The sequence below is a fragment of the Salvelinus namaycush genome, chromosome 3 (genome assembly GCF_016432855.1).
Source record: "Salvelinus namaycush isolate Seneca chromosome 3, SaNama_1.0, whole genome shotgun sequence".
NCBI lineage: Eukaryota > Metazoa > Chordata > Actinopteri > Salmoniformes > Salmonidae > Salvelinus > Salvelinus namaycush.
This window is the reverse complement of record NC_052309.1, coordinates 81549130-81575749: the sequence shown is the minus strand read 5'-3', so window position 1 is coordinate 81575749 and position 26620 is coordinate 81549130. Positions and strand designations below refer to the sequence as shown.

General features: G+C 52.0%; 1 protein-coding gene across 1 annotated transcript in view; it reads right to left on the bottom strand.

The window, feature by feature from the left end:
• Positions 1–13083: 13083 nt before the first annotated feature.
• The window catches only part of LOC120040733 (speckle-type POZ protein), a 100582-nt gene continuing 87045 nt past the window's right edge, over positions 13084–26620 (bottom strand). The window contains exons 8-11 of the mRNA XM_038985783.1: positions 23122–23177; positions 19607–19729; positions 17092–17234; positions 13084–14045 (exon numbers count right to left, since the gene is read on the bottom strand). Coding sequence (XP_038841711.1) covers positions 13901–14045; positions 17092–17234; positions 19607–19729; positions 23122–23177 — 467 coding nt within the window. The 3' untranslated portion in view covers positions 13084–13900. The remainder of the gene's footprint in view (positions 14046–17091; positions 17235–19606; positions 19730–23121; positions 23178–26620) is intronic.

Genomic DNA, 26620 nt, shown 5'->3' with positions numbered 1-26620 from the left:
TGTGTCTTGAAACAGCTTGGAAAATTCCAGAAAATTATGTCATGGCTTTAGAAGCTTCTGATAGGCTAATTGACATTATTTAAGTCAATTGGAGGTGTATCTGTGGATGTATTTCAAGGCCTACCTTCAAACTCAGTGCCTCTTTGCTTGAAATCATGGGAAAATCAAAATTGAATCAGCCAAGACCTCAGAAAAAAATGTGTAGACCTCAACAAGTCTGGTTCATCCTTGGGAGCAGTTTCCAAATGCCTGAAGGTACCATGTTCATCTGTACAAACAATAGTACGCAAGTATAAACACCATGGGACCACGCAGCTGTCATACCGCTCAAGAGGGAGACACATTCTGCCTCCTAGAGATGAACGCACTTTGTTGCGACAAGTGCAACTCACTCCCAGAACAGCAGCAAAGGACCTTGTGAAGATGCTGGAGGAAACAGGTACAAACGTATCTATATCCACAGTAAAACGAGTCCTATATCGACAGAACCTGAAAGTCCGCTCAGCAAGGAAGAAGCCACTGCTCCAAAACGCCATAAACAACAAGTCTCTAGTGGTAGCATGAGACGGAGTCTACAACCCACACAAGTGGCTCAGGTAGTGCAGTTCATCCAGGATGGCACATCAATGCGAGCTGTGGCAAAAAGGTTTGCTGTGTCTGTCAGCGTAGTGTCCAGAGCATGGAGGCGCTACCAGGAGACAGGCCAGTACATCAGGAGACGTGGAGGAGGCCGTAGGAGGGCAACAACCCAGCAGCAGGACCGCTACCTCCGCCTTTGTGCAAGGAGGTGCACTGCCAGAGCCCTGCAAAATGACCTCCAGCAGGCCACAAATGTGCATGTGTCAGCATATGGTCTCACAAGGGGTCTGAGGATCTCATCTCGGTACCTAATGGCAGTCAGGCTACCTCTGGCGAGCACATGGAGGGCTGTGCGGCCCCACAAAGAAATGCCACCCCACACCATGACTGACCCACCGCCAAACCGGTCATGCTGGAGGATGTTGCAGGCAGCAGAACGTTTTCCACGGCGTCTCCAGACTCTGTCACGTCTGTCACATGTGCTCATGTGCTCAGTGTGAACCTGCTTTCATCTGTGAAGAGCACAGGGCACCAGTGGCGAATTTGCCAATCTTGGTGTTCTCTGGCAAATGCCAAACGTCCTGCACGGTGTTGGGCTGTAAGCACAACCCCCACCTGTGGACGTCGGGCCCTCATACCACCCTCATGGAGTCTGTTTCTGACCGTTTGAGCAGACACATGCACATTTGTGGCCTGCTGGAGGTCATTTTGCAGGGCGCTGGCAGTGCACCTCCTTGCACAAAGGCGGAGGTAGCGGTCCTGCTGCTGGGTTGTTGCCCTCCTACGGCCTCCTCCACGTCTCCTGATGTACTGGCCTGTCTCCTGGTAGCGCCTCCATGCTCTGGACACTACGCTGACAGACACAGCAAACCTTTTTGCCACAGCTCGCATTGATGTGCCATCCTGGATGAACTGCACTACCTGAGCCACTTGTTTGGGTTGTAGACTCCGTCTCATGCTACCACTAGAGTGAAAGCACCGCCAGCATTCAAAAGTGACCAAAACATCAGCCAGGAAGCATAGGAACTGAGAAGTGGTCTGTGGTCACCACCTGCAGAACCATTCCTTTATTGGGGGTGTCTTGCTAATTGCCTATAATTACCACCTTTTGTCTATTCCATTTGCACAACAGCATGTGAAATTTATTGTCAATCAGTGTTGCTTCCTAAGTGGACAGTTTGATTTCACAGAAGTGTGATTGACTTGGAGTTACATTGTGTTGTTTAAGTGTTCCCTTTATTTTTTTGAGCAGTGTATATATATGTGTGTGTTTATGTGTGGGTGTATGTCTGAGGTAGAGTAAAATCCCGGCCGTGGTGTAGCAAGCAGCCTCCAGCCTTCACTTTGCATTTTGAGTGAGACTAAAGATTAAAGCTCCTCTCCCAGCAGCTCTCTAACAGGGCACAGCCCAATTATACCTCTCTGGACCTGCACCACAGACCACAGAGAGAGAGGAGGGATAGAGAGGGGGGGGGGGGGGGGGTGAGAGGTGAGAGCAAGAGGAAGGAAGGAAAGAAAGACAGTGTATGCAAGAATGGGAAGAGAAGATGGAGAGAAAAGAGAGGGAGGGAGCAAACAGACCAAGTGAGGGTCCAAGAGAAAGCAGGAGAGGAAACACAAGAAGGGTGCAATAGAGGGAGAAAAGGAGGGGGGTTAGAGAAGGGAGAGCGGAACGAGACAAATACGGAGGAATTCAAATTAACAAAAGCCTGTCACACCACCCAACATGTGCAGCCAGGTGCATACACAGATCAAACAGCCAAGTCTTTATAAGCCTTCCCTTGAACAAGACCATAGATCAGCATGGCTGGACTGACAGTACAGTAACTACCTGTCGCTACCCAATGCCTTGCCCTTCAACAGTACGGTTGTATCCCAAATGGCACCCTACCTTTGACCAGAGCCCTATGGACACGGATCAAAAGTAGTGCACTATAACGGGAAAAAGGTGACAATTGGGAAGCGCCCGTTGTCACCAGACCAATCCCGTCACTATGCCTTGTGCTTCAACTGAATAAGGAACTGTGCCAGATCTATAGATCTGTCTTCTGAGTCCCAGCTAGTGTTGGTTTACTAGCAGTCTAGTGGGTTACGGTTCCTTCCGGTTCCTTCCTAATTCCTTCAAGCCTCCGTCATCAGCTCACGGAGAACAGCACAGCAGGCAGCCACAGATCACATGAAGAGTGAAGGTTGGGCGGAGGAGGTGGGCAGACAGAAGCAGGTTAAATCTTCTTCCTCATTTCCCTTTTCCCCCCCAAGCCGCCAAAACTGTTCACAGAGATTATACAGTTGGTGTTTGTAACTATCAAAGAGACGAGAGATGAAACGAGGAGGAGATCAAATTAGTGCACTTTCTCTGTCTTTCTAGCTTATTCTCAGGTACAGGCTCATTACACTGAGTGAATGGAAGAGGAAGGAAGGGAGGGGGAGAGGGCAGGTGTGTGTGTGTGTGAAGACTTAATTCTGAGAAGCCTGCGTCAATGGTATAAGTGTGAGCCTTAGCGCTAGCCAGTGTGAGCCTTAGCGCTAGCCAGTGTGAGCCTTAGCGCTAGCCAGTGTGAGCCTTAGCGCTAGCCAGTGTGAGCCTTAGCGCTAGCCAGTGTGAGCCTTAGCGCTAGCCAGTGTGAGCCTTAGCGCTAGCCAGTGTGAGTATGTGTGGCTGAACTGAATATTCCAAGAAGATGGATTTCAGCTATTCCAATGACTCACGAAGAGTTGCAAGTTCAAGCTTCTGTATAACCTGTAAATCACTTGTCCTCAAAATGGACAAATGAGCCAAAGAACCTCCCTCTGGCCTCATCTCTCCCAACCCTGCTGGTTGAAGTAAAAGGCTAGATAAATAAGGCATGGCTGTGGGGTCACTGAGGCGTGACCTTTCGGCCCATTTGCTGTGGCACTGCACCAGGGGGACAGGAGTGCAGCCTCAGCCCTGGTCTGCTGCCCACTCCTCTGGCTCCTCCAGCCCTGCCGCTGCAGACGATGCATTTTAATCAGCGCTGCGCTAGGATGGCTGGGGCAGTGCATCAAGCTTAACGAGGCTGAGAGAAGCCTTTCATTTACCCACATGCTGGTAACAAATGGACCGGGCAACCACGCAAGACAACCCCCCTCCCTCGCTGTCCTTCAATATCTCACTGTTATGACACAATGTCTGTCTCCTTCCCTCCAGCTCACGCCATCTCTGTTTCTTCCCCACTGTATTAGCGTGCTCTCTCATTCCTCTCCTCCCTCCTCCCCCTCACGTCCTCCCTTTCCCTCCCGTCTCTGCCTCTCTCCGGCGCTCATCCTCTACCGCCTCTCTCCGGCGCTCATCCTCTACCGCCTCTCTCCGGCGCTCATCCTCTACCGCCTCTCTCCGGCGCTCATCCTCTACCGTCTCTCTCCGGCGCTCATCCTCTACCGCCTCTCATCCTCTACCGCCTCTCTCCGGCGCTCATCCTCTACCGCCTCTCTCCGGAGCTCATCCTCTACCGCCTCTCTCCGGCGCTCATCCTCTACCGCCTCTCTCCGGCGCTCATCCTCTACCGCCTCTCTCCGGCGCTCATCCTCTACCGCCTCTCTCCGGCGCTCATCCTCTACCGTCTCTCTCCGGCGCTCATCCTCTACCGCCTCTCATCCTCTACCGCCTCTCTCCGGCGCTCATCCTCTACCGCCTCTCTCCGGAGCTCATCCTCTACCGCCTCTCTCCGGAGCTCATCCTCTACCGCCTCTCTCCGGCGCTCATCCTCTACCGCCTCTCTCCGGCGCTCATCCTCTACCGCCTCTCTCCGTCTATCTCGTCATCTACTCCTCTAGTCTTTCAGCTCCTTCCCTCGCCTACCTCTTCTCCTTGTCTTAACCAACAGTGCATCTCTATCAGGTCACATACCCTCCCTCTACCCCTTTCTCTCCTCACCATTTCTCTCTCCTTCCTTCCTTCTACCAGCTTCCTTTCCTCACTCATGCTCTCCACCTTCCTGCCTTGCTCTCCCCCTTCCTCTCTCCTTCCCCCCTCCTTCCTCCCTCCCTCTCCTAGAGGTGTGTGTTGGCCTCCAAGGCAGAGTTCAGCTCCATCAATCATCTGCTCCACAGGTCTCATTAGGGACGGGCCAGGCCAGGAGGGAACATTTTAATAAATAGATGAATGTAACAATGCCACAACAGTGGGTATACGTATACACACACACACACACACACACACACACACACACACACACACACGAAAGCATACACATGAAAACACACAAATTAACACACACTCGCATACGTCTTTGGGGATCTTGAGAAAGATTAAGCCAGGGATGAGCCTCACACTCACGGAATAAAACTCTTTCATTTGATTTCAAGCCAAATGATTCTCCGCGCTCAGACACACACTTCAACCTAGCTTGAATAATAGCAACAAAGTCTCCTCTGTGGCTACACAAAAACATACTGATGACAGGGCACCTAGTCAAAATGGGATACAAACCCCCCCCCCCCCCCCCCCCCCACCTACCTACCTCTGCTGCATTGTGCACAATAAGTCTTGCTTCATTAAAGCCAAATCTCATCCACTATCAGTTCACAACCACAGAAGTCGTTTGAACCGCCAGGGAAATACAATTCCATTTCAGGGTTATCTTAATATATGAGCTTGTCTCCCCCTCACTGGTCTGTTGTTATGAGCCAGGCAAACACCCACAATAGCACAATATTGCTCCTGCTCCATCGCACCACAGATTGGAGCTCACAAAGTAATTAGCAGTTTATATATGAGTGTGTGCGTGTGTGTATGTCTATGTGTTAGTGTGCACTCAAGTCCCTGGTCTAATTCGTTCCCTGCTCTAATTTCTCCATCCGTTGTTAGCAGCCGGTTCATTTCTCATATCTGGGGGAGAACGTGTCTGTCTGCCCTCTGTATGCTGCAGACTATCCTCTCAGAACACTACGGTGGAATCAGACCAACACCTGCTTTTTACACAAAACTAAACAGACACACCGGGAAAAAGTCATATGTTTGTTGTCGAAACAAAGTTGTGTGATTTATTTTGTCAAGATCCGTCAATAAACCAGACAGATCTGTACAAGAGGATCAATTCCTTTTCTGTCTAGATTTCCTTCTCTCACTGTCTTGTCCATTCTCTGTCACCTGATCATCTCCCTTCATCTACCTAGCTATTATCCCCATCCGTCTCCTCTTCCATCTCTCCCCCGAGGCCTCAGTCTTTTTCACTTGTCACAGGAGAGGGAGGGGTCATGGAGTAGAGGACTTATCATACGTGTTGTAGTGTGTAACGGAGTCAGATCGTACAGGATAGTCACCCACAGCTTGAAAAGGAGCCAATAGATATTTTTCAGTGGCGAGTACGTTGTCAAGCATGGCGGTGAGGTAGACATGTTGGCGGAGCAGGGAGCACGAGATCAAGCATGGCGGTGAGGTAGACATGTTGGCGGAGCAGGGAGCACGAGATCAAGCATGGCGGTGAGGTAGACGTGTTGGCGTGGCAGGGAGCACGAGATCAAGCATGGCGACGAGGTAGACGTGTTGGCGTGGCAGGGAGCACGAGATCAAGCATGGCGGCGAGGTAGACGTGTTGGCGTGGCAGGGAGCACGAGATCAAGCATGGCGACGAGGTAGACGTGTTGGCGTGGCAGGGAGCACGAGATCAAGCATGGCGACGAGGTAGACGTGTTGGCGTGGCAGGGAGCACGAGATCAAGCATGGCGGTGAGGTAGACGTGTTGGCGGGGCAGGGAGCACGAGATCAAGCATGGCGGTGAGGTAGACGTGTTGGCGTGGCAGGGAGCACGAGATCAAGCATGGCGGTGAGGTAGACGTGTTGGCGTGGCAGGGAGCACGAGATCAAGCATGGCGGTGAGGTAGACGTGTTGGCGTGGCAGGGAGCACGAGATCAAGCATGGCGGTGAGGTAGACGTGTTGGCGGGGCAGGGAGTACGAGATCAAGCATGGCGGTGAGGTAGACGTGTTGGCGTGGCAGGGAGTACGAGATCAAGCATGGCGGTGAGGTACCCGTGTTGGCGGGGCAGGGAGCACGAGATCAAGCATGGCGACGAGGTAGACGTGTTGGCGTGGCAGGGAGCACGAGATCAAGCATGGCGACGAGGTAGACGTGTTGGCGTGGCAGGGAGCACGAGATCAAGCATGGCGACGAGGTAGACGTGTTGGCGTGGCAGGGAGCACGAGATCAAGCATGGCGGCGAGGTAGACGTGTTGGCGTGGCAGGGAGCACGAGATCAAGCATGGCGACGAGGTAGACGTGTTGGCGTGGCAGGGAGCACGAGATCAAACATGGCGGTGAGGTAGACGTGTTGGCGGGGCAGGGAGCACGAGATCAAGCATGGCGGTGAGGTAGACGTGTTGGCGTGGCAGGGAGCACGAGATCAAGCATGGCGGTGAGGTAGACGTGTTGGCGTGGCAGGGAGCACGAGATCAAGCATGGCGGTGAGGTAGACGTGTTGGCGTGGCAGGGAGCACGAGATCAAGCATGGCGGTGAGGTAGACGTGTTGGCGGGGCAGGGAGTACGAGATCAAGCATGGCGGTGAGGTAGACGTGTTGGCGTGGCAGGGAGTACGAGATCAAGCATGGCGGTGAGGTAGACGTGTTGGCGGGGCAGGGAGCACGAGATCAAGCATGGCGACGAGGTAGACGTGTTGGCGTGGCAGGGAGCACGAGATCAAGCATGGCGACGAGGTAGACGTGTTGGCGTGGCAGGGAGCACGAGATCAAGCATGGCGGCGAGGTAGACGTGTTGGCGTGGCAGGGAGCACGAGATCAAGCATGGCGACGAGGTAGACGTGTTGGCGTGGCAGGGAGCACGAGATCAAGCATGGCGGTGAGGTAGACGTGTTGGCGTGGCAGGGAGCACGAGATCAAGCATGGCGGTGAGGTAGACGTGTTGGCGTGGCAGGGAGCATGAGATCAAGCATAGCGGTGAGGTAGACGTGTTGGCGGGGCAGGGAGTACGAGATCAAGCATGGCGGTGAGGTAGACGTGTTGGCGGGGCAGGGAGCACGAGATCAAGCATGGCGGTGAGGTAGACGTGTTGGCGGGGCAGGGAGCACGAGATCAAGCATGGCGGTGAGGTAGACGTGTTGGCGGGGCAGGGAGCATGAGATCAAGCATGGCGGTGAGGTAGACGTGTTGGCGGGGCAGGGAGCACGAGATCAAGCATGGCGGTGAGGTAGACGTGTTGGCGGGGCAGGGAGCATGAGATCAAGCATGTTGTGGGAGAGGAAACACGCTCAGTAGAACAGTGAAGCCTGTTACATACTGTACAGAAATAGACCAAAGGAATATCATATGACCTTGTATACATTGATTGGTGAGTGTACAGACAGTGTTGTACAACAGTATAATGTTATATCAATAGAAAATATCAGCCATGTGTTAGTATATTCGTGGATATGCTGAATGTATGCATGTGAACACATTGCGTGCAGGCTCCTTTATAATCCATCTCCAGGCTTTGCCATTGGAGTTGTCAGGGTTTACAATGCTGTCTGGAAAATCTAAGTAAATTCTAAGCCTTCCCGTTCACAACTGCTTCCCTCCCCCTTTCCTCCCTTCGCCAGTCTTCCCTCCCCCCTTTCCTCCCTCCGCCCATCTTGCCTCCTCCCCTTCCTCCCTCCCTTCCCGTCTTGCCTCCTTCCCCAGTCTTCTCTTCCCCTTCCTCCCTCTCACCGTCTTTCCTCCTCCCCTTCATCCCTCCGCCCGTCTTGCCTCCTCCATCCCTCCGCCCGTCTTGCCTCCTCCATCCCTCCGCCCGTCTTGCCTCCTCCATCCCTCCGCCCGTCTTGCCTCCTCCATCCCTCCGCCCGTCTTGCCTCCTCCATCCCTCCGCCCGTCTTGCCTCCTCCATCCCTCCGCCCGTCTTGCCTCCTCCATCCCTCCGCCCGTCTTGCCTCCTCCCCCTTCCCTCCTTGCCCCTCTCTCCCTCCCTCTTCTTCCTGCTGCAGGGCAGAGTAGAGCAGTGGACATCAATCTTAAGGCCGGCTTCTCTTCTTTAGCTGTGGCGGGCTGACACAGCCACAGAGCTTGTTACCCAGTTTACAGCACTGACCTGCTGGCTCTACTCTCATTCCCATAAAGAAAGTGAGTGATGGGGTGGCATGGGAAAGAGGGAGAGGGAGGAGGGGAAGGAAGGACAGAGCGACAGACTTATACAGCATGCATGACAATAGCACACGCCTCTCCTCATCTATCCCTCTATCCATCCATCTCTCCCCAACGGTCTAAACCGCTTACAGCGCCCACACACAGACACACACGGGAAGCTAGGACACGAGTATGTAAAGTAAAGAAGCCAGCTCAGAGGAGTCCCAGACTTTTCTCTCCTCAACGACAGACTTGTTGGTATTATAAAGGAGAACTGACAACAATTCAAGTACAAGGCTTAGTAAGAGGAAGTGTGACTAAACCATACGTATAGAAATACACTCCATGTGGTTCACGGTGACACGCACATGTACACACACCTTGATCTTGATGGCAGAGTCTCTTCCATGGTTGCAGTGTCTGGAAAGCATACTCAGAGGCTGTTGTGCAAACAGTACTATATCAGAATGGCATAGTCTCTCTGGCCTCTACACCGCTCCTCTCCCCCTTTCCCTCCCACTAGGCTAGCCCTGCCTGTGTCCACCGTCCCTCCCCTCCCACTAGCCTAGCCCTGCCTGTGACCACTTTCTCTCCCCTCCCACTAGCCTAGCTCTGCCTGTGACCACTTTCCCTCCCTCCCTCCCTCCCTCCCTCCCTCCCACTAGCCCTGCCTGTGACCACTTTCTCTCCGCTCTCACTAGCCCTGCCTGTGACCACTTTCCCTCCCCTCCCACTAGCCCTGCCTGTGACCACTTTCCCTCCCCTCCCACTAGCCCTGCCTGTGACCACTTTCCCTCCCCTCCCACTAGCCCTGCCTGTAACCACTTTCCCTCCCTCCCACAAGTCCTGCCTGTGACCACTTTCCCTCCCTCCCACTAGCCCTGCCTGTGACCACTTTCCCTCCCCTCCCACTAGCCCTGCCTGTGACCACATTCCCTCCCCTCCCACTAGCCCTGCCTGTGACCACTTTCCCTCCCTCCCACTAGCCCTGCCTGTGACCACTTTCCCTCCACTCCCACTAGCCCTGCCTGTGACCACTTTCCCTCCACTCCCACTAGCCCTGCCTGTGACCACTCCCCCCCCCCCCCCCCCCTGTGACCACTTTCCCTCCCTCCCACTAGCCCTGCCTGTGACCACTTTCTCTCCCCTCCCACTAGCCTAGCTCTGACTGTGACCACTTCCCCCCCCCCCCCCCACGAGCTCTGCCTGTGACCACTTTCCCTCTCCTCCCACTAGCCCTGCCTGTGACCACTTTCCCTCCCCTCCCACTAGCTTAGCTCTGCCTGTGACCACTTTCCCTCTCCTCCCAATAGCCTAGCTCTGCCTGTGACCACTTTCTCTCCCCTCCCACTAGCCTAGCTCTGCCTGTGACCACTTTCCCTCTCCTCCCACTAGCCCTGCCTGTGACCACTTTCCCTCCCCTCCCACTAGCCTAGCTCTGCCTGTGACCACTTTCCCTCCCCTCCCACTAGCCTAGCTCTGCCTGTGACCACTTTCCCTCCCCTCCCACTAGCCTAGCTCTGCCTGTGACCACATTCCCTCCCTCCCACTAGCCCTGCCTGTGACCACTTTCCCTCCCTCCCACTAGCCCTGCCTGTAACCACTTTCCCTCCACTCCCACTAGCCCTGCCTGTGACCACTTTCCCTCCACTCCCACTAGCCCTGCCTGTGACCACTCCCCCCCCCCCCCCTGTGACCACTTTCCCTCCCTCCCACTAGCCCTGCCTGTGACCACTTTCTCTCCCCTCCCACTAGCCTAGCTCTGACTGTGACCACTTCCCCCCCCCCCCCACGAGCTCTGCCTGTGACCACTTTCCCTCTCCTCCCACTAGCCCTGCCTGTGACCACTTTCCCTCCCCTCCCACTAGCTTAGCTCTGCCTGTGACCACTTTCCCTCTCCTCCCAATAGCCTAGCTCTGCCTGTGACCACTTTCTCTCCCCTCCCACTAGCCTAGCTCTGCCTGTGACCACTTTCCCTCTCCTCCCACTAGCCCTGCCTGTGACCACTTTCCCTCCCCTCCCACTAGCCTAGCTCTGCCTGTGACCACTTTCCCTCCCCTCCCACTAGCCTAGCTCTGCCTGTGACCACTTTCCCTCCCTCCCACTAGCCTAGCTCTGCCTGTGACCACTTTCCCTCCCTCCCACTAGCCCTGCCTGTGACCACTTTCTCTCCCCTCCCACTAGCCTAGCTCTGACTGTGACCACTTTCCCTCCCTCCCACTAGCCCTGCCTGTGACCACTTTCCCTCCCTCCCACTAGCCCTGCCTGTAACCACTTTCCCTCCCTCCCACAAGTCCTGCCTGTGACCACTTTCCCTCCCTCCCACTAGCCCTGCCTGTGACCACTTTCCCTCCCCTCCCACTAGCCCTGCCTGTGACCACTTTCCCTCCCCTCCCACTAGCCCTGCCTGTGACCACTTTCCCTCCCTCCCACTAGCCCTGCCTGTGACCACTTTCCCTCCCCTCCCACTAGCCCTGCCTGTGACCACTTTCCCTCCCCTCCCACTAGCCCTGCCTGTAACCACTCCCCCCCCCCTAGCCCTGCCTGTGACCACTTTCCCTCCCTCCCACTAGCCCTGCCTGTGACCACTTTCCCTCCCTCCCACTAGCCCTGCCTGTGACCACTCCCCCCCCCCCACGAGCTCTGCCTGTGACCACTTTCCCTCCCTCCCACTAGCCTAGCTCTGCCTGTGACCACTTTCCCTCCCTCCCACTAGCCCTGCCTGTGACCACTTTCTCTCCCCTCCCACTAGCCTAGCTCTGACTGTGACCACTTTCCCTCCCTCCCACTAGCCCTGCCTGTGACCACTTTCCCTCCCTCCCACTAGCCCTGCCTGTGACCACTTTCCCTCCCTCCCACTAGCCCTGCCTGTAACCACTTTCCCTCCCTCCCACAAGTCCTGCCTGTGACCACTTTCCCTCCCTCCCACTAGCCCTGCCTGTGACCACTTTCCCTCCCCTCCCACTAGCCCTGCCTGTGACCACTTTCCCTCCCCTCCCACTAGCCCTGCCTGTGACCACTTTCCCTCCCTCCCACTAGCCCTGCCTGTGACCACTTTCCCTCCCCTCCCACTAGCCCTGCCTGTGACCACTTTCCCTCCCCTCCCACTAGCCCTGCCTGTAACCACTCCCCCCCCCCCCTAGCCCTGCCTGTGACCACTTTCCCTCCCTCCCACTAGCCCTGCCTGTGACCACTTTCCCTCCCTCCCACTAGCCCTGCCTGTGACCACTCCCCCCCCCCCCACGAGCTCTGCCTGTGACCACTTTCTCTCCCCTCCCACTAGCCCTGCCTGTGACCACTTTCTCTCCCCTCCCACTAGCCTAGCTCTGACTGACCACTTCCCCCCCCCCCCCCCCCCCCATGAGTTCTGCCTGTGACCACTTTCCCTCCCTCCCACTAGCTCTACCTGTGACCACTTTCCCTCTCCTCCCACTAGCCTAGCTCTGCCTGTGACCACTTTCCCTCTCCTCCCACTAGCCTAGCTCTGCCTGTGACCACTTTCCCTCTCCTCCCACTAGCCTAGCTCTGCCTGTGACCACTTTCCCTTCCTCCCACTTGCTCTACCTGTGACCACTTTCCCTCTCCTCCCACTAGCCCTGCCTGTGACCACTTTCCCTCCCCTCCCACTAGCCTAGCTCTGCCTGTGACCACTTTCCCTCTCCTCCCACTAGCCTAGCTCTGCCTGTGACCACTTTCTCTCCCCTCCCACTAGCCTAGCCCTGCCTGTGACCACTTTCCCTCCCCTCCCACTAGCTCTACCTGTGACCACTTTCCCTCCCCTCCCACTAGCCTAGCTTTGCGTGTGACCACTCAGATGTCCATCTCCTACATGCTCCTTCTCTACACTACTAATACCAGGGATCACACCATTCTATCCTAAAAGAGATGTAGAATGTGTCCCAAATGGCCACCCTAGTCACGAGTAGTGTACTAAACATGGAATAGGGTGCCTTTTGGGCCACAATTGTAGAGTCTGGACGGTGTGTTAGCTAGTGGACAGAGGTGGCTGGGACACCTGGCAGATGATGACTGATAGACTGGTGTGGAAACAGCTTCTATAGAGACTTCAGGGTGATGGGAGTGCTGATAGGAGTCCTGCTGGGCTACAACCTCGGTCAACAGAGACAAATCCTGTTCAAATACACACCATTAGCCCAGCGGACCGGGGAGATTACATCTGTAGTCACAGACAGGAAGCACACTAAGACCAAGTCAAACACAACTAGAACTGACAGTGCCAACAGGTAAGGCTATACACCAGACATACCCTGGCACTTACAGTACAGTAGGATCAGGTGTGTGTAGGGGATTTAACAGACTTCGATCATGTGTGGATGAGATGTAAATAGGGCTGAGTGCAGCAGTTTCAAATGGGTGTTTATCCAGTCAATCATCGGCAGACATGGTCACACACACACACTAATGACAACTCAGTAGATATTGAAAGACAACAAGGCTTTTACAATCCAAAATAGCTGTATTTTGTGTTGAGACTAAACATTTGTTAGCGTTTTGACAGTGATGTAGGAGTGCGTTCTAATTCCACCAATGAGGAAAGGAGTCCTGAAAAGGGTCAGAGTAAAAACAGTTGATACAATATGTTTTTGTATGTCGTTTTTCTTAGAGAAAAAGGTTGGACATTTTGAACATTAAAACGTGTTCATCTCCATCTTGTTTCTTGCAAAAATCACCTTTCTTTTCACCCTTCGGCGAGAAAAATGCTTAAAATGTTATTTTGTACAAGATGGATGTCAAACATGAACTACAGGGGTGTTTCTCTGCTCAGGGAAGATGACTGGGACATGGTGGCACTTCATCACCTAAAACTTTCTCTTTGTCCATTTTTGGTTATTGTCTTTTTTGTTTGATTTTCTGATTTCATACATAAAGCTTGGGGTTTTACACAATGCTACAAGGAGGAGTTAAAAAAAAAAAGTAAAAAAGAAAATCAATTTACAACTTCTACCTCTCTCCTATACCCAAACACTGTGTTCTCTACAGGTGTACAGGGTAAGGTAGTCACTGTCTATATTCAGTTATCAGGGTGGATCATCCCTTTTTTTCATCGTCTTTGTACCAAATCCATACCATCCCCCCTGTATTTTCAGCTGAGGGAGGAGGGAGGGAGGAGCTCTGGTATCAATCTGGGCGTCTCTAGGTTCTGGAGGGGGCCTGGAGGAGGAGGAGAACAGAGTAGGGCCCTCTGTGTTCCCAGGGCAGAGCAGAGCAAGGGATCCAGGGACACTAGGACTGTTTGAGGCGTTTGCGTGGGGGTCCCAGGAAGGGGCACTGGGCCGAGGCCAGGGAGCGATAGGCCTCAGCCACCAGGTGGGGGTGGGATGCCACCATGGACTTCCAGCCAGACGTCTCCATCACCTCAGCAGCATGGCTAGAGAGAGAGACAGAGAGAGAGACAGAGAGAGGTGGGGAGAAAGAGGAAGGGGGGGAGAGAGGGGGAGGGACAAAGAGAGAAAAGTCCGACGGAGAGGAGGAAAGAGTGAGGCAGAGAGCGAGAAGGAGAGATATTAGCACGGTTCTAACCTGGCTGCTCCATCCCATTCCTCCCTCCATCCTCCACACAGGCCTGACAGACTGCATACCACTGGGCCCTGTGGGAATCCCCAGCCTCCTCACACCCTCAGGGTGCAGTACTGCACTATCACGCACACACATACATGGCCTTTAATGACATTTGTTCTGTGTATTAGTGTGTGTGTGTATGTGTATGTTAATGAAAGTGTGTGTGTGTCCAGCAGCAAACCTCCCAGACATCCAGCCCACCTCTGACCCAGTTCCCTGGTAGGGACATGTACCCCCTGCTCCCTCTAATGGCCAATGGGCTGTGAGCTATGAGCTATGAGCTGTGCCTGAGGTTAGCAGACCAGCAAAGGGCACAGAGAGAGCAGCCACAGCTGGAGAGCAGGCAGGGCCCAGAGGGCTGGGGGAGAGGCGAGGAGAGAAGAGAGAGAAGGGAGGGGGAGATGAAGGAGAAGTAAAATGTAAGGAGAGCGAGTGGAAGAGGAAGAGAGGTGGGGGCTAACAGTGGTGTTGACTGAGGGCGGGGGGAGGGAGAGGTGGGGGCTAACAGTGGTGTTGACTGCAGGGCGGGGGGAGGGAGAGGTGGGGGCTAACAGTGGTGTTGACTGCGGGGCGGGGGGAGGGAGAGGTGGGGGCTAACAGTGGTGTTTGACTGCGGGCGGGGGGAGGGAGAGGTGGGGGCTAACAGTGGTGTTGACTGCAGGGCGGGGGGAGGGAGAGGTGGGGGCTAACAGTGGTGTTGACTGCAGGGCGGGGGGAGGGAGAGGTGGGGGCTAACAGTGGTGTTGACTGCAGGGCGGGGGGAGGGAGAGGTGGGGGCTAACAGTGGTGTTGACTGCAGGGCGGGGGGAGGGAGAGGTGGGGGCTAACAGTGGTGTTGACTGCAGGGCGGGGGGAGGGAGAGGTGGGGGCTAACAGTGGTGTTGACTGCAGGGCGGGGGGAGGGAGAGGTGGGGGCTAACAGTGGTGTTGACTGCAGGGCGGGGGGAGGGAGAGGTGGGGGCTAACAGTGGTGTTGACTGCAGGGCGGGGGGAGGGAGGTCTGGGGTTTATTGGTTACACTGTGTAGTTTATTTTCTATATTCGTCCTCTTTATTGATTTCAGTTATTGTCGATGTTGTCCGAGGGAGGAGGGTTGATAGCGCTTTGCAAGCTGGAGTCCCCCGTGGTCACTTTCACAACAACAACAATACAGTCAAATTAAACTGTCATAATGCCCATAACCACAATTAATGACCAGGATTAGGAGTGGAATCACAGGAGAGAGCGAGAGAGCGAGAGCGAGAGCGAGAGCGAGAGAGGACAGAGGAGTAGGAGAGAAAGAGAAGCCAGAGTAGGAGAGAAAGAGACAGAGGACAGAGGAGTTGGAGAAAAAGAGAGAGCGAGGACAGAGTAGTAGAGAGGGGGGTCAGAGCGTAAGGTAACAGGGGAGAGGGTGACTGAGAAAGGAAAAAACGACTCAAAGATGGAGAAAGAAAAGAGTGGATATGTGCAGGAGTAGGGACTGAAGAGAGTACAGAATATAGAAGACCAAGGCCCTCTTCACATAATTAAAATTCCCTTATTGGTATGGCAAGTTCAATGGATGGCCTTCGTCAGTGTTGACTAAAGGGAACAGTAATGTGTTCACATTAATGTTGACGAACCATAAACAACCAGCACATTGAGGAGCAACCTCATGCCATGTATGGCATTGGTCATAGAGAATCGCTCTAGTTAAAGGGATACTTCGGGACATTGGCAATGAAGCCCTTTATCTACTTCCCCAAAGACAGGTACAATTGTGGATACCATTTTTACGTCTCTGTGTCCAGTATGAAGGAAGATAGAGGTAGTTTTGCAAGACAATGCTAACTAACGTTAGCGCAATGCCTCTAAGTCTATGGCTATCTGCTAGCATGCTACCTCTAACTTCCTTCATACTGGACACAGAGCTATAACAATGGTATCCACCAATTCATCTGACTGAGGAAGTAGATAAAGGGCCTCATTCTGAAATCCCAAAGTACACCTTTTTATCCCTGCCATACAAGTTTAGATTTGTCAAAACATGTTTGCTGCTAAATTGCCCCTGTTAATATGGCATAAAGTTGGTCTGAGAAGAGGTAAAATACTATTTCCAAAAAGAGAAATCGAGCTCCCAGTGAAAATTAATGACGATATTTTTGTGTGTTAGGCATTGAGCGAAAATGTTCTGAGTGAGGGATACAGTAACGGTTTGTGTTAGGTATTTAGCAAGAGTGTTTTGAGTGAGGGGTACAGTAACAGTGAGTGTTTTGAGTGAGGGGTACAGTAGTGTGTGTGTTAGGTATATAGCGAGAGTGTTTTGAGTAAGGGGTATAGTAACGGTATGTCAGGTATTTAGCAAGAGTGTTTTGAGTGAGGGGTACACTAGTGTGTGTGTTAGGTATATAGCGAGAGTGTTTTGAGTAAGGGCTATAGTAACGGTATGTGCTAGGTATTTAGCAAGAGTGTTTTGAGTGAGGGGTATAGTAACGGTATGTGCTAGGTATTTAGCAAGAGTGTTTTGAGTGAGGGGTATAGTAACGGTATGTGCTAGGTATTTAGCAAGAGTGTTTTGAGTGAGGGGTATAGTAACGGTATGTGCTAGGTATTTAGCAAGAGTGTTTTGAGTGAGGGGTATAGTAACGGTATGTGCTAGGTATTTAGCAAGAGTGTTTTGAGTGAGGGGTACAGTAACAGTGTGAGTGTTTTGAGTGATGGGTATAGTAACGTGTGTGTTAGGTATATAGCGAGTGTTCTGATTGAGGGTTACAGTAACGGTATGTGCTAGGTATTTAGCGAGAGGGTTTTGAGTGAGAGCTACAGTACCGGTGTGTGTGTTTGAGTGAGGAGTATAGAATGAGAGAGGGGTGCAGTGTGTGTGTGCCACTCACTAGTTGATGAAGTCCACAGCCTGTGTTTTGAGTTGGTCTGCACTGTGCAGGTCTGCCAGGATGAGGATCTCTGCAGTGTTCTCCACAGACAGACTGGTGCACAGAGCATCCTCACACATCACCTTCAGCCTCTCCAGGGCATACTGACAGAGAGATGGGGGGGGGGGGGGAAACTAATACATTTGTACTTGCTATCTATCACCATTTACAATAGGAAATGCTGGACTGTGTAATGATTTCATAACATCAAATTGCTCCTGTCACGTCAATGAAGCTAGTTTGACTTTGAGAAAGAGGGAGGGTTTGAAAAGGAGTGTTGACAGTGAGTGGTGGAGGTGGAGCGCGGGAACCAGGGAGAGAGCAGAGATCACGGTAGTGTGTAAACACTGAAAGGTGATTTATCTGACGTCATGTTAAACCCTAAGTGTCCAACTCAACACACCACGGTACAGTACACACCACGGTACAGTACACCAACAGTGTAGACAAACACACACAACTCTGAGGCAGAAAGTCACTCACAAAAGGCCTGGCCACCATCCACACACTGACAGATAGGTGAGTGTGTCCTTGCGTGCAAATGGGCATATGACATATACACTACATGACCAAAGGTATGGACACCTGCACGTCAAACATCTCATTCCAAAAACATGGGCATTAATATGGAGATGGTCACCCCGTTGCTGCAATAAGAGCCACCACTCTTCTGGGAAGGCTTTCCACTAGATGTTGGAACATTGCTGCAGGGACTTGCTTCCATTCAGCCATAAGAGCCTTAGTGAGATCGGGCACTGATGTTGGACGATTAGGCCTGGCTCGCAGTCGGCGTTCCAATTCATCCCAAAGGTGTTCGATGGGGTTGAGGTCAGGGCTCTGTGCAGGCCAGTCAAGTTCTTCCACAGTGATCTCGACAAACCATTTCTGTATGAACCTCGCTTTGTGCACGGGGACATTGTCATGCTGAAACAGGAAAGGGCCTTCCCCAAACTGTTGGCACAAATTTGGAAGCACAGAATCATTTAGAATGTCATTGTTTGGTGTAGAGTTAAGATGTCCCTTTAGTGGAACTAAGGGGCCTAGCCCAAACCATGAAAAACAGCCCCAGACCATTATTACACCAAACTTTACAGTTGGCACTATGCATTGGGGCAAATGGCGTTCTCCTGGCATCCGCCAAACCCAGATTTGTCCGTCGGACTGCAAGATGGTGAAGCTTGAGTCATCACTCCAGAGAACGCTTTCCAGAGTCCAATTGCAGCTCCACTCCAGACGACGCTAGGCTGCTCAGCCATGGAAACCCATTTCATGAAGCTCCTGACAAACAGTTCTTATGCTGACGTTGCTTCCAAAGGCAATTTAGAACTCGGTAGTGAGTGTTGCAACGGAGAGCAGACGATTATTAAGCGCTACGAGCTTCAGCACTCCGTCCCATTCTATGAACTTGTGTGGCCTACCACTTCACGGCTGAGCCGTTGTTGCTCCTAGACGTTTCCACTTCATAATAACAGCACTTACAGTTGACCAGGGCAGCTCTAGCAGGGCAGAAATTTGACAAACTGACTTGTTGGAAAGGTGGCATCCTATGACAGTGCCACGTTGAAAGTCACTGAGCTCTTCAGTAAGGCCATTCTACTGCCAATGTTTGTCTATGGAGATTGCATGGCGGTGTGCTTGATTTTATACACCTGTCAGAAACGGCTGTGGCTGAAATAGCCGAATCCACTAACTTAAAGGGGTGTCCACATACCTTTGTATATATAGTGTATGTACCCACACATACGCAAAGCCCCACAACATTGCTAATCTTCAGACAGTAGCCAGGAGGACTGAGGCTGGCGATTCAGGTGTGTGTGTGTGTGTGTGTGTGTGTGTGTGTGTGTGTGTGTGTGTGTGTGTGTGTATTACATAAGAGCTGTACTATTGTGTAGCCAGAGAGGCTACTGGGATAGCATCAGAGGGGTAAGGAGGACCTTAGTGAGACCTGGCCTTGGCCTCCAGTTATTCCAGCAGCTCCCTACAGAGTTACACACATGCACCGTTATTAAATAAATCACACAAACTGCATGAGAAAAGAGAGGGAAGGAAATTAATGGGAGGAGAGAGGATGAATGCAGTTAAGATGAGGGAGTGTCACAAAAGGAATCCTTGAGGAGCGAAGGGCAGCACTTAACACAAACAATGTAGGGTGTGTGTGTGTGTGTGTTCGCGTATCAACAGACCTGGGGTCCTAGAAATTACTCAAATATGTTGACAGAAAACCAAGGAAGTTATGGAGGTTGAATTCTGCAACATTCAGATCATTTATTTAGTCACATACACCTCACAAAGACCTAGCATCATTCTGCACACAGGACCACTACATTTGGTACATAGCATCACATACACCTCACACACATGAACATAACATACTGTATGCCAGGGAACATTATAACATGACATACTCACTCATCCATACAATATGATATCAGATACGATATACACACCTCCTCATTCCTCCTCCACCCACACTAACCTTGTCAGCCGCAGCCAGCAGGTCGTCAGCCATCTTGTCCAGGTTGGGGGCTTTGCCTGTGTAGATGAAGCACATCATCTCCTTGAACACCTCGGGCTCCACATCGTTGATCTCCACACGGTTCTGGAGGAGGAGAGAAGAGACCCAGGGCAGTGCTCAGAGCCTATATTACCACAACTTCCCAACATCAGACCCATTATGAGCACTCAATTGACTGTGATCCTGTTCCAGCAGTCTTCCCATGATGCAGTCTGCTTAACTCATTTCAGATAGGTGAAACAAAAAGCTAATTTCTGCACAAAATTAGTTTACATTCCTGTTAGTGAGCATTTTTCCTTGGCCAAGATAATCCATCCACCTGACAGGTGCGGCATATCAAGAAGCTGATTGAATAGCATGAACATTACACAGGTGCACCTTGTGCTGGGGACAATAAAGGCTACTCTAAAATGTGCCGTTTTGTCAGACAACACAATGTTACAGATGTCTCAAGTTGAGGGAGCGTGCAATTAGCATGCTGACTGCAAGAATGTGCACCAGAGCTGTTGCCAGAGATTTGAATGTTCATTTCTCTACCATAAGCCCCCTTAAACGCCATTTTAGAGAATTTGGCAATACATCCAAAAGGCCTCACAACCGCAGACCACGTGTAACCACGCCAGCCCAGGACCTCCACATCTGGATTCTTCACCTGCGAGACAGTCAGGGGGGAAGAGGAAGGGGGTGCTGAGGAGTGTTTGTCTGTAATTCTGTAATAAAGCCCTTTTGTGGGGAAAAACTCATTCTGATTTGCTGAGCCTGGCTCCGCAGTGGGCCTATGCCCTCCCAGGCCCACCCATGGCTGCGCCCCGACCCAGTCATGTGAAATCCATAGATTTGGGCCTAATGAATTTATTTCAATTGACTGATTTCCTTATGAACTGTAACTCTGTAAAATTGCTCAGTATAGCTAATTTTACTATCTACTTTATCATTCATGTCACAAACCCACCATGTCTACACCCATAAAACACACACACACACCAAATAGTTGAGCAGACCAGAGCACCTCTGAAACAGTCTGAACACGTTCAACCCCAAAATTGAAAACGACATTTGAGATGTATTTTTGTCCCCCACAGTCGATTCCTGGAATTAATCCGGAGCATTCGTTCCCAACGAACGGTGCCTGCAGCAAGCGCTCTTTATCGCTCGTCGGCACGGTAACGGTAACCTGAACCCTTTTCTCCGCTCCACTAGGCAGAACAAGGCAGTAAACCAATTATGTTGCTGCTTTATCGTCATCACGGCGACCTGAGGTATTTCAGCGGGGTCAGGCCAGGTATACAGACAGCTCATAGCACATTAATGTTCCACTCTGCACACTAACAAAACAGCACACTACAAATCAACCCATTACACATTAGCAGACATACACGTGTTGGTTTATCACCAACAAACACAAACATTCATGCTGTACAACACACACACACACACACACACACAGACAGAGTCTACCAACACACACACACACACACACACAGACAGAGTCTACCAACACACACACACACACACAGACAGAGTCTACCAACACACACACACACAGACAGAGTCTACCAACACACACACACACAGACAGAGTCTACCAACACACACACACACACAGACAGAGTCTACCAACACACACACACACACAGACAGAGTCTACCAACACACACACACACAGACAGAGTCTACCAACACACACACACACAGACAGAGTCTACCAACACACACACACAGACAGAGTCTACCAACACACACACACACAGACAGAGTCTACCAACACACACACACACAGACAGAGTCTACCAACACACACACACAGACACACAGACACACAGACAGAGTCTACCAACACACACACAGACACACACAGACACACACACACACACACACACACACACAGACAGAGTCTAACACACACACACACACACACACACACAGAGTCTACCAACACACACACACACACAGACAGAGTCTAACACACACACACACACACACAGACAGAGTCTAACACACACACACACACACACACACACACACACACAGACAGAGTCTACCAACACACACACACACACAGACAGAGTCTACCAACACACACACACACACACACACAGACAGAGTCTACCAACACACACACACACACACAGACAGAGTCTACCAACACACACACACACACACAGACAGAGTCTACCAACACACACACACACAGACAGAGTCTACCAACACACACACACACACACAGAGTCTACCAACACACACACACACACAGACAGAGTCTACCAACACACACACACACACAGACAGAGTCTACCAACACACACACACACAGACAGAGTCTACCAACACACACACACACAGACAGAGTCTACCAACACACACACACAGACAGAGTCTACCAACACACACACACACAGACAGAGTCTACCAACACACACACACACAGACAGAGTCTACCAACACACACACACAGACACACACAGACACACAGACAGAGTCTACCAACACACACACAGACACACACAGACACACACACACACACACACACACACACACACAGACAGAGTCTAACACACACACACACACACACACAGAGTCTACCAACACACACACACACACAGACAGAGTCTAACACACACACACACACACACAGACAGAGTCTAACACACACACACACACACACACACACACACACACACACAGACAGAGTCTACCAACACACACACACACACAGACAGAGTCTACCAACACACACACACACACAGACAGAGTCTACCAACACACACACACACACACACACACACACACACACAGACAGAGTCTACCAACACACACACACACACAGACAGAGTCTACCAACACACACACACACACACAGACAGAGTCTACCAACACACACACACAGACAGAGAGTCTACCAACACACACACACACAGACAGAGTCTACCAATACACACAAACAGGCACAAGGCTTGGCTATTATTGTGTTTATTTACAAACACATTCATTCTCCCTCTATAGACTGTAGAATCTGTTTTCTCTATCATATGGGGACACATCCCTCCCCCTCTCCCTGATGAAGACGCCCACTTATATAGCAATTAAGATGTATTACCTCGCTGTGTGCTTTATAATATCGCCATTTGAGCAGGGCCCGCATCAATATTCTGCCAACACGACCTCTAAATCACTGACGTTCAATCTCACCACCTCCCTATCAGATGAGCAGGACTCACCATGGCACGGGGCTCACACACACACACACCTAGCAAGGATCTATTTTGGTCAAACTCCCACAAATCCTACAGTCACAGATCTTACAGTGAGCCTGCCAACTCCATGCAGACAGAGGCAACATTCTGGAAGGGTACAGTAACCGTGTAGACACATTCCTGTCTGAACTAGTGATGATGCAACAGAAAGAAAGATATGTGAAGATCCTCCCCACTGAGACACAGGACTGTTCAGGTCACAACACTGTCAACAACACTCACCTTTTTACTCTCCTCCATCTCATGCTCAAACATGGCACTGAACACTGGCGATCGGGCTGGAGGGGGGGGTAGAGAGAGCACATCAAAATCTATTTGTCACATGCACCGAATACAATGCTTACTTACAAGCCCTTAACTCTATTTCTTGAACTGCATTGTTGGTTCAGAAAATATTTACTACATAAACTCAAATAAAAAGTAACATAACGAGGCTATGTACCGAGTCAATGTGCGGGTGTACAGGTTAGTTGAGGTAAGATTGATAGAGCAAGCGTGCGAGAGAGAGGAGAGAGAGAGAGAAGGAGAGAGAGGAGGGAGAGAGAGAAGGATAAAGAATAGTTCAGTTGGCTGATGTGTCTCCCATCTGTCTGTCTGCCACAGGGGCAGTGGAAAGAATGACAGCCTCCTGTACACACCGTCCTGCTACTGCTACTCCCAAGGCCTAATGAAGCCATCTTCAATGAGTTTGACCAGCAGCACCAGTTCTCACTGAAGACTAGCAGGGCCATGAACCAGGAGATACAGGATGTGCCCCAAATGGCACCCATTTCCTATATAGTGCACTATTTTTGACCAGGGTAGCACACTAGGGAATAGGATGTAATTTGGGACACACTAAACCATATAGCGTTGTTTAATTCATCAGAGATTTGTCAGAGAGAGAGAGATAGAGAAACCCAACCCCACAGCAGCACACAATTAAAATAGCTCAAAATGACTCAATAATTGACAGCCATTCCCATTCTCCACAGGAAGACCGTTTCCCCCTCTGAATCATCATTGTTTCATAGTCTACATGTGTTTTTCTAAAAAAGAAATGTGATTCCTCTCGATCAAAGTATGAGACTAGTGTGCTTAGGAGTAGGACAACTGGAGCGTTGTTCCACAGCTGAGAGCTGTTTTGTTGCGAGCGTCGTTCCACAGCTGAGAGCTGTTTTGTTGCGAGCGCCGTTCCACAGCTGAGAGCTGTTTTGTTGCGAGCGCCGTTCCACAGCTGAGAGCTGTTTTGCTGCGAGCGCCGTTCCACAGCTGAGAGCTGTTTTGCTGCGAGCGCCGTTCCACAGCTGAGAGCTGTTTTGCTGCGAGCGCCGTTCCACAGCTGAGAGCTGTTTTGCTGCGAGCGCCGTTCCACAGCTGAGAGCTGTTTTGCTGCGAGCGCCGTTCCACAGCTGAGAGCTGTTTTGCTGCGAGCGCCGTTCCACAGCTGAGAGCTGTTTTGCTGCGAGCGCCGTTCCACAGCTGAGAGCTGTTTTGCTGCGAGCGCCGTTCCACAGCTGAGAGCTGTTTTGCTGCGAGCGCCGTTCCACAGCTGAGAGCTGTTTTGCTGCGAGCGCCGTTCCACAGCTGAGAGCTGTTTTGCTGCGAGCGCCGTTCCACAGCTGAGAGCTGTTTTGCTGCGAGCGCCGTTCCACAGCTGAGAGCTGTTTTGCTGCGAGCGCCGTTCCACAGCTGAGAGCTGTTTTGCTGCGAGCGCCGTTCCACAGCTGAGAGCTGTTTTGCTGCGAGCGCCGTTCCACAGCTGAGAGCTGTTTTGCTGCGAGCGCCGTTCCACAGCTGAGAGCTGTTTTGCTGCGAGCGCCGTTCCACAGCTGAGAGCTGTTTTGCTGCGAGCGCCGTTCCACAGCTGAGAGCTGTTTTGCTGCGAGCGCCGTTCCACAGCTGAGAGCTGTTTTGCTGCGAGCGCCGTTCCACAGCTGAGAGCTGTTTTGCTGCGAGCGCCGTTCCACAGCTGAGAGCTGTTTTGCTGCGAGCGCCGTTCCACAGCTGAGAGCTGTTTTGCTGCGAGCGCCGTTCCACAGCTGAGAGCTGTTTTGCGGCGAGCGCCGTTCCACAGCTGAGAGCTGTTTTGCGGCGAGCGCCGTTCCACAGCTGAGAGCTGTTTTGCGGCGAGCGCCGTTCCACAGCTGAGAGCTGTTTTGCGGCGAGCGCCGTTCCACAGCTGAGAGCTGTTTTGCGGCGAGCGCCGTTCCACAGCTGAGAGCTGTTTTGTTGCGAGCGCCGTTCCACAGCTGAGAGCTGTTTTGTTGCGAGCGCCGTTCCACAGCTGAGAGCTGTTTTGTTGCGAGCGCCGTTCCACAGCTGAGAGCTGTTTTGTTGCGAGCGCCGTTCCACAGCTGAGAGCTGTTTTGTTGCGAGCGCCGTTCCACAGCTGAGAGCTGTTTTGTTGCGAGCGCCGTTCCACAGCTGAGAGCTGTTTTGCTGCGAGCGCCGTTCCACAGCTGAGAGCTGTTTTGCTGCGAGCGCCGTTCCACAGCTGAGAGCTGTTTTGCTGCGAGCGTTGTTCCACAGCTGAGAGCTGTTTTGCTGCGAGCGTTGTTCCACAGCTGAGAGCTGTTTTGCTGCGAGCGTTGTTCCACAGCTGAGAGCTGTTTTGCTGCGAGCGTTGTTCCACAGCTGAGAGCTGTTTTGCTGCGAGCGTTGTTCCACAGCTGAGAGCTGTTTTGCTGCGAGCGTTGTTCCACAGCTGAGAGCTGTTTTGCTGCGAGCGTTGTTCCACAGCTGAGAGCTGTTTTGCTGCGAGCGTTGTTCCACAGCTGAGAGCTGTTTTGCTGCGAGCGTTGTTCCACAGCTGAGAGCTGTTTTGCTGCGAGCGTTGTTCCACAGCTGAGAGCTGTTTTGCTGCGAGCGTTGTTCCACAGCTGAGAGCTGTTTTGCTGCGAGCGTTGTTCCACAGCTGAGAGCTGTTTTGCTGCGAGCGTTGTTCCACAGCTGAGAGCTGTTTTGCTGCGAGCGTTGTTCCACAGCTGAGAGCTGTTTTGCTGCGAGCGTTGTTCCACAGCTGAGAGCTGTTTTGCTGCGAGCGTTGTTCCACAGCTGAGAGCTGTTTTGCTGCGAGCGTTGTTCCACAGCTGAGAGCTGTTTTGCTGCGAGCGTTGTTCCACAGCTGAGAGCTGTTTTGCTGCGAGCGTTGTTCCACAGCTGAGAGCTGTTTTGCTGCGAGCGTTGTTCCACAGCTGAGAGCTGTTTTGCTGCGAGCGTTGTTCCACAGCTGAGAGCTGTTTTGCTGCGAGCGTTGTTCCACAGCTGAGAGCTGTTTTGCTGCGAGCGTTGTTCCACAGCTGAGAGCTGTTTTGCTGCGAGCGTTGTTCCACAGCTGAGAGCTGTTTTGCTGCGAGCGTTGTTCCACAGCTGAGAGCTGTTTTGCTGCGAGCGTTGTTCCACAGCTGAGAGCTGTTTTGCTGCGAGCGTTGTTCCACAGCTGAGAGCTGTTTTGCTGCGAGCGTTGTTCCACAGCTGAGAGCTGTTTTGCTGCGAGCGTTGTTCCACAGCTGAGAGCTGTTTTGCTGCGAGCGTTGTTCCATAGCTGAGAGTTGTTTTGTTGTGAGCGTTGTTCCATAGCTGAGAGTTGTTTTGTTGTGAGCGTTGTTCCATAGCTGAGAGCTGTTTTGTTGTGAGCGTTGTTCCATAGCTGAGAGCTGTTTTGTTGTGAGCGTTGTTCCATAGCTGAGAGCTGTTTTGCTGCGAGCGTTGTTCCACAGCTGAGAGCTGTTTTGCTGTG